An 8,508-nucleotide genomic window follows, 5' to 3' on the forward strand; every position below is an offset into this window, starting at 1 on the left:
CTGCACTCCTTAGTCCACCAAGGTTTTGGCTTAGCAGGAAAGCGTCCCAGGTGAAAATTTCTAACTGGGATCCAACTGGTCCCAGTTCAACTGGTTTAAGGGACAATTCCCAGTTGCAACTGGTCCCAGTTCCAACTGGGACCAGTTGCAACTGGGACCAGTTGGGTCCCAGTTAGACTGGGACCAGTTGGGTCCCAGTTGCAACTGGTCCCAGTTGGGTCCCAGTTGCAACTGGTCCCAGTTAGACTGGGACCAGTTGGATCCCAGTTGCAGCTGGTCGCACTAGGCGCTAGCTCATGCTTCTGGGTCTAGGACTCAAGTAATGAAACGCTCTATACGCAATCTTTTTTTGTTTATTCAAATGGCCTCAACCAAAGGCTGTGGTGTCTATTCTTGCGAAGCCTGTAGTCGCCTCTCCGCTTTGATCGAATCTTGAATTTTTTCAGTTAAAATGTTGGTCAGGTTTGCCACTGCCGGAGATGCATCCACATCCTTCTTTGTGGCCCAGTGGGATAAGGTAGCTGCAAATGAAATCATAAAATGTTATAGACTTCATAACATTTTGTTCATTTAGTAAACTCACCTATGACAACACCAATCTTTTCTGGAGTTAGAGCAGGCTTCGGCTCTTCACCAGAGTTCTTCTTCTTTGGTGCGAGCACCCCGGACACACTGCGTGCCGCCAGCCCGGCTTGTGTCCAGATGCACTGGGCTGTTTCCTTCACCACCAGTGTCGGTTTTTTTAATTTCATCACTCGCGCCGCCTGGACTGCTGTCAGCGTGATGCCTTTTTGGAGGTGAAGCTGCAAACAGATTGCACAACAGCATGATCTATGTCACAGGTATCTCGTTATTTGCATATCTGAGCAACACAAAATGGAAAAGTAGTAATTTTACAGCAAAAGCTACGCCTCTCGACCACTTGCAAAATTCCCAATAACCAAGGAACATGCTGAAAGTGCAGTGACAATGCTCTCCTTGTCTGCAGAAATGATTCAAAGTAACCAACTGCAATAAGGCAACAGCAAAAGATCATGCAAATTGTTATTTGCTGTAAAAGTTACTGCTGCATACAGCAACACATACGGCCTAAGCTTATTATAACAGAGCTTGATAGTGACAAAGACTTCAGTTGTGTAAAAGGGGCTTGCAGTATGCGGATACGAAGTTTAGTCAATATAGTACAGATGGGAATTGGTATGCTACATTTAAACGGGGGCGTAGCCAGAAGGGGGGGGTGCTTATGGGTCTTCAACCCCCCCCCCTCCCCCCCATTGGTGTATTCTGTGGCGGCCCACTAAAAGGAAGACTTAAGAAGACTGACTCAAGAATTAGGGAAGACTCTGACTCAACTTCTATGAGGAAGAAGTACACTTCACCGGCCGCTCTGCTCGGCCATGGGGGCTTCTTCGTGCGGCTTGCGTTGCGCGGCGGCGCGATTTTGCGGCGCGACACTGGGGCAACCACCCTTCTCCTATCTTTACCTTTCACTCCCCCTCCCCTACCCCAAAACAAAGGTGACATATTGAGCTTCCGGCTCAGCAACACTTCCTTTGATTTCCTTCTCCCAAGACTCTGACTGACTGCCCCTCCCCCCCCTCCCCGCCCCCAACCGACCCTATAATATACACATGCATTTTTACCCCCCCCCCCTCTTCCCAATGCATGGACATCCCAGCCACCTCAGCCCCCGCCACTGCATCCAAAGATATGTTGTCACCAGGACTACTGCAGACAGCAACATATGCAGCACATTCATGAAACTACAAACCCAGCATGCTACCTCTGCTCGGGAATTTTTCAAATCCCAAGCATGAAGATTTTACGAGCCCACAAAAAAGAGAGTCGTGGGCTCGCAAGATATTAAGCTCAAAACTCTATTTTCGTGAGCTCGATATTTTATGAGGTACAAGCCTCGCGAATATTTTGCAGGCACAAAATTTCACAATCGATCAAGACTTATCTACATAACCAATCTTTACCAAATTGCAATGATCCTAGACCCACTCATTATGACTAATGAAAAAACAAAAAGACACATATTAACACAGAAAATTGATTGCATTATAAAGAACATGAAATATTCACTGACCAAAGAAATAAGTAATCTATAACCAATCACGTTTTGCTACCTGAACGAAATGTGAGACTAGGTTATCTTTCAACTTTACATCTAATAACTGACGGATATGCAAGATATTTTACCTGTTTCCTTCTCTGTCGCAAACCTTTCTAGATGCACCTTACAAAACTAGAAAGGTACTTACTGAACCATCAGGCATATAAGAAAATTCCTCCAGGCATCCACCAGGTGATGCTGAAATTAGAACTCAGTCAAACATTTGTGTTGTTCAGCTAACATGATTAGCAGCTGTTCCTGAAGCCATGCATATGCAAGCAGGAACATATGAGCTCATGCCAGGTTATTAAAATTTCATAGCAAGGCAATGTTCCTAAAGTATCAAGAAGTAACTCACCTGCCGCAGGAACCCTGACGTGAGGCACCTGTGCAGCCAGCCCTGAGGGCGATGCAGAGAGTAAATGCAGGATAGGGTTCCATATAGAAAAGCTAGATATGCACACAGCCAACTCACCTGCCATAGCATTGCTTGACCGGGGAATGTGCGGAACGACTCCTTGGTTGGCTGTAAATATACGCAGTGCATTTAGGTTAGTTTGTTTCAGGTGTAAAAGGCTGCATGATTGTCAACTCACATTTCATTTCCTGGGGATGAGGTCCAAGCAGCCCTGGGCGTGCTATAAATACAAAAAATAACAAATTTGACTTCCACAAAGACCCATACATTCAACTAACTTACATCCTGCTGTGGGTGCTGCCCTGGATGTAGAAGCTTGGCACTGTTTTACAACTTGACAGGGTTCAGCGAGCCCCTCAGTCTCTGGTGCTGTATTAAAAGAAACAGCATCAACAATGTGAGCCAGTTGAAGTGATTGTTTCCCAGCCCTGGAATCCCCATCACATAGTAGATCAGCATTAAATTTCTTGGAAACCTTACGAACGACCCCCATCGAAGTACAAGATTAGTTAATTTAAACACAATGTAGGTGGGCATGACTTTGAATGAGGCGGCAGACTCTTTAGCAAGAGCCCGACTGCTTTGCAAGCTTGATCACTGCGCATTACAGCAGCGCTTCACCGCTTTGCACCAGTGTAGTAGAAGCAGCAGCTGATACGTGAAAGCAGATAGGTTAGCTTACAGGCTCGGAACATTTTGCGACTGAGATAGGTCAGGTAGCTCTCTAAAGCCATCAAAGCCAGTGTCACATCTCTAGAACATCAAGCAGTGTTATCGGTCGTTAGGTTTTCCAGGATGATAGGTTTTTTTCTCCCCCGGTCTTGTAAGCATTTGTAAACAATGCAACAAATCTGACTAATCAAATACCCCTAAACTATAAACAAAATATCTGTACATACCCAGACTACCATGGTCCCCGGCTGGATCTTGGCTTCTACTCTGGAGCTCTTCCACTGTTTAAATAAGTGTCATTCATTTAATGATCATCATAAGAATTGATCATGTTTCTATTGCACAGAATAGGTGCAGAGCAACCACGTTACCCGGGAGCGTCCCCCAAAACAAAATCCTGGCTATATGCCTGGTGCAGACACTACAGATTGTAAATAGAAACTTTCTCAGTAATACACCAACTTCCAAAACAAAATAGTCATTAAAAAAAAAAGAATTTGTAAAGGTTTACCACTCACACCTAAAGATCTTGGATCCCAGGAGTACCTGCTGTGAACGGACTTGCTCTTGTAAGAACTTGTTATCCTCCTGCAGTTCCTTGCTTCGGGACTTCCAAAACTTTGCCTTCTTGCGAGCTTCCTGAAGCTCATTGCTGGAAACCAGCGAGTCATCTGAACTTGACGGGCTGGTGGAAGCAGGCTGCCTTTTGCGCTAAACATTATTTTGGAGCATAAAAGTGTATGTTAATGCCAGACCTCTAGGATTGGAGAGGATAACAAGAATTTCAGTCATCCCAAATGTTTTGCTCTTTGGTGAAAAGTCGAGACTGACGTAAATGACAAACGACGACAAGGAAAGAGAAGGAGAACGTCTCAAAATGAGACATTCTCCAGTCGTCATCTGTTGTTTACCTCAGTCTTGGGTTTTCACCAAAATGTTTAATATACACCAGTTCACATCCTATCCCAAATACACAATTGCAGCATACTCACGGTAACTCGAACGGTGTTCGCATTTTTTTCGTGGGCCTGGCTCAGCTGGTTTTGTAGGATCGCCTCGTAGCTGTCTCTCTTGACAGCCGCCTGATTTTTCTTTATCTTTTTTGCTACCTATGAGTGAAATTGAAGCAAATAAGTATTCACTTAGTATTGGCCACAGTGACATCAATTATAGCACATATACTACAAACTGTGGAGGCTAATAATGCTTGAAGTTGGGCTAGTTGGTTTGACATTGATGAAATGCTGCGCTGCGTAGTTCCATCAATGTAAAGGCTACGGCTCCCGCGACCCATTAAGAGCGTCGGAGCAAGGCACGTGACACCAAGTCACAGGAGCGTGTGTGTCACTGAGCCAAATGCGAGGCCCAGAGGAACCAGCTGTCGTCTGCTGGCCAAGAGTCATCCGCTCCAAAACCAACCAACTTTGGATGAACATCCACCGCTGCAAAATTGCTGTCTGCTAGATTTAGAGCGCTTCGGGAACAGTTCATGATACAACCATACGCTCAATTTACTAGCGAATCTGTGGCGCGCGTTAATTCAAGGGCAAAGTTTTGAGTGGAAGTGGTCAATTACAGGGCTGCAATTATACAAACATTGTTCAAAAACCCCACTGTTCTTGGAAAAGGGTAGATCCGAATTAAGTATCAATAAAAAGTAAAACGTCTTCGTCTTTCTTTCCTGTCGTGTCAATAGAGATGCAATCGCAAGAGTTCAACTGGCATTAAAAGAAAAAGTCTAGAACTACTTTCTAGTCACGGACTGAGCTGTTGCTGTGGCGGTAAAGAGGCCTCCTTCTCAGTCGCCCTCAGTGGGTCGCAGGCGCCGCAGCCTCCACAGTTCGCCAAGTTATGTGAAACATGTATACACCTTTCCAAAAAACGCTCCTAGGCCGCCGCCATGTTGCTGATGCTGATGCAGCTGGTGCGACTCTCGCGCCCCCTATCAGCTAGAAATTTTCTGCCACTCTCTGGGACTGTGAAGACCCGCTCAGCGCAGTTCTTTACCTACGTTTTTGCGGTTTTGCATTCGACGTTTTCTCGCCTCTCTTGCAAGTTTCCGCTTATTTTTTTATGCGTGCTGCGTACCCTTGTTGTGTTGTCTTCCATTGTGAGAAATAAGGCTGGTAAGTGCCTGCCATTCAAGCTTTTCTGCTCGACATTCACGGGAAAGGTGAAGGACGTTGAACGGCCCTCGACGCGATTTTGCGAACATTGTTCTCCCCCCTCCCAGAGATAATCCCCGTAGAATCCTCAGTTATCTCCAAAAATAGTTGTCCGGGTTGGGAACTTGGGCTGAGAAATGGGTCAGTCGCGTTTGTTTCTTTGCCTTGGTGCGGTTGTGAAAAAACGAAGCTCTCCCCGAAACGTGCCCCAAAACGAAGTCATCTCGGATTCCGTCCGATCGTCAAGATGTGACTGTCGTCGACTGTGACTGTGTTATTTGAGATCGTTCTCAAATAAATTCTTTTCGGATAACGCTGCATCGTGTGGTACGTACGATATATTGTTCGAATGTGAACACTTCCTCAATTGTATGTCCGCGTACTGTCCATCGGTAAACACGTTAGTTGTGAGTGTGAAAAATGCATGTCTTTCGGCCCTTTTCTGTTGCAATTTATTTTTGACAGCAAAACGCTTTGTCGTTTCACATGCAGCGAATCCCGCTGCGCCGTCAAAACTTATCGTAAGAAAAAAAATTAACTAGAACTATACATTCCAGTCGCATTCGTTCTGTCGCGCGCATACCAAACAAATTAGTTAACAGTTTTTTTATGTTGCTTTTTTGTGTTTTCAAATGTGGTACAATGCTTTCTCAATGTCCTCGGGAAAATACATGTACCAGGAGACACAAAATGTAGCGGGAAAAGGCGATAATTTAGCCGCCAGCAGCGTTTGAAAATGCGCCTACGCAAGCTGCGCCTATTGAGATCACAGTCCACTAAGTTAGGGTTAGGAGGGACGCCGGTGAGAGTCTAGCCTCAAACTCAGTGACTGGGCTCGAAAACGGTTGGTTGCCCCTGGGGTCGAGTGTTTTTTGGAAAGGTGTATAGTATAAATGTTTCCCAGAAATCACAAGCTTGAGAATTTTGCATAGTGAAAAGAAAACTCGTGAACTGGTCACTTCTGAAAAACGTAAATTGGAACTATCAGTTAGCTGCTTTGGCTTACGCCAGTCTCAAACATGGGCCAGTGACATTTGTTTGGGAAAGGGGGTAGAGGCAGAAACATCAGGTGGTGCTCATGCTGCATTTTGCCTGAATGTCTCTCACTAAATGGAGTAACAAATAAATGTGGCTAGCATTTATTTGTCAGATATAACTAGCGGCCAGATGTTTAGACTCTAAAAGGTTCCATTTTAGGTTCAAAAAAGTGTTAATAACCCTGTAATAGATAAGGGCAAAATCAGTCAGTGAAACAGTAATATAGCACAAATGTATGCAAAGCAGATGCATACATAGATTTCGCTCAGAAATGCTCACGCATTTAGAAAGATGCGTAGAGCCGGGCATGGAGCCGACTCGCCGAAAGACCCTCCCGACACGGACCACACACTCCACCCTATATTTTACTGCCAACCCCCTGGAAGCTTGAGCGCAAGGAAATGTTCTCCACTGCATAAATCGGAAGAGTACAGCTATATGCACAAGATCGTGCACCTTGACCAGAAATGGCTGTACGCACGACGCAGAGAGGTCATGGCATTTGGGTCACTCTCTTCGGATGGCGCGTGTATCACTGGAGAGCGTGTTAACCCAACCCCCGCCTGCGTACACGCCGCTTTACGGCGACAGTGTGTGGCTGCAAATTACAAAACTATTAACCCACTTGCCCCCCCCCCCCCACCCTGTACTCCAAGCCCCGCAACCCCCATTGCACCTCCGGAAACGGAGTTCCAACCATTTAGTTCAACAAAGTTTTGCCGACAACATTCTTTTTTTTGTCTTTTTCCAGTGTTAATTGTAAAAAGAAATGTCGTAAATATCGGCACATGCTTGACAAAACAATGCTATGTTCAGGAAAAAAAAAAGAAAAAAGCCCACACTGTGGATCGAACCGGGGTCCGCTGCATACATTAAAGCAGACACCTTACCATAGAGCTACGCTACCACTTCGGAAACTCGTTCTAACCATTCCAGGCACATAGCCAGGATTTTGGTTGGGTAAGGCATGACAAAATGCTGTAAGAGGGATAGGGGGGCGAGGAGGCCCCAGCAGTATGGAAGATTTTGGCCTCCTCCCCCCTTGGCTACGTGCCTGAACCATCCGTTTCGCGTCGTGCGTATAGCAATATCCGGTGGGAGGTGCACAAGCTCGTGCATATAGCTTTGCTCAAACCGGAAAGTGAAATGAGGTTGGGGATATTACCTTCTTTCGTTTTTGGGTAGACGTCTCCGTCTCGTCCTCCGAGCTCACCTCTGCGGCCGTTAGTCTTGGCACTGGGACCCTCTTAGGGCATTCGCGCAGTTCTTCTTCGGTAACTACAAAATTGACAGGGCGAAAATTTAGCGGAAATACAAGCACCAAAGAGGCCTAATCGCGGCCTATAACGAGTGCTTACCGCCGAGCATAAGAATTTGCGCAGTGTAATCCCCAGTGTTCTCACTGTCCACGTTGTCTGTCCACAGCACCGTGTAGTGAGCCTTGTTGTTGAAGTCAGTTTTATGAACTGGGTTGAAGTTTCGTATATTATCGACGTGGATCACATGGCGGCGCCTGTCCAGGTCATCCACAAACCGAACCAGCGCGTACATGACGGTTCTCGATCCGAATCCAAAAACAAACGTAAAATGACTATATGAAGAAACAACTGCAAGAACCACTGAACACAATATTTAGGAAGCCGAAAGATAATGCAACAGGAAAACACAAAACGTGCGGAGAGTTCGGTCGAATTGAGAAGCGAGCTCCGCTCTACCGTCCACAAAGGCTCAGGCTGTAAGCTCAGGTACTCAGGGTTGCCAGCTGCTAAACTATTTTCTTCTTCTTTTAGCCACAGAGCGTTTCCCTGTGCCACGTTGGGCTCCTCCAAAGCATCAGAGTTGATGAAATACGAAATTGAACTATAATAAATCAACTGAATAAGCCATTATTAAACTAATATATCTTTTGTCCTTTTTTTTTTTTTCTTGTTTCCATAATTTTCTTATTTTTATTTTGTCGACAAAAACCAAATCCAAAGACGCAGCCTCCGGCCTACCGAGGCACCGAGGTCTGGCTGGTCTGGCAGCGAGTTTTGAGGGACGACTGTTGACGTAAAATTACCTAGTGGCGTGTGGCGACGTTTTATACCGCCGAC

The 8,508-nt window shown here is 45.7% G+C and overlaps 1 protein-coding gene and 1 long non-coding RNA gene across 2 annotated transcripts; both read right to left on the reverse strand.

Moving 5' to 3' along the window:
- Positions 1-387: 387 nt before the first annotated feature.
- Positions 388-2,605, reverse strand: LOC115326650. Its single transcript, XM_029987554.4, has 5 exons — positions 2,595-2,605; positions 2,478-2,519; positions 2,268-2,317; positions 584-803; positions 388-521 (listed from the first exon to the last, which is right to left on the reverse strand). Exons 1-5 carry the CDS (start codon positions 2,599-2,601, stop codon positions 388-390), a joined length of 453 nt encoding a protein of 150 aa, XP_029843414.3. The 5' UTR covers positions 2,602-2,605.
- Positions 2,606-2,825: 220 nt separating this feature from the next.
- On the reverse strand, positions 2,826-3,790 carry LOC121836691. Its single transcript, XR_006077932.1, has 3 exons — positions 3,728-3,790; positions 3,437-3,490; positions 2,826-2,906 (listed from the first exon to the last, which is right to left on the reverse strand). It is a non-coding gene; the product is annotated as an uncharacterized LOC121836691 (long non-coding RNA).
- Positions 3,791-8,508: the final 4,718 nt, after the last annotated feature.

This window comes from Ixodes scapularis, unplaced genomic scaffold, assembly GCF_016920785.2.
Source record: "Ixodes scapularis isolate PalLabHiFi unplaced genomic scaffold, ASM1692078v2 PGA_scaffold2__306_contigs__length_199485367, whole genome shotgun sequence".
Classification (NCBI taxonomy): Eukaryota; Metazoa; Arthropoda; class Arachnida; order Ixodida; family Ixodidae; genus Ixodes; species Ixodes scapularis.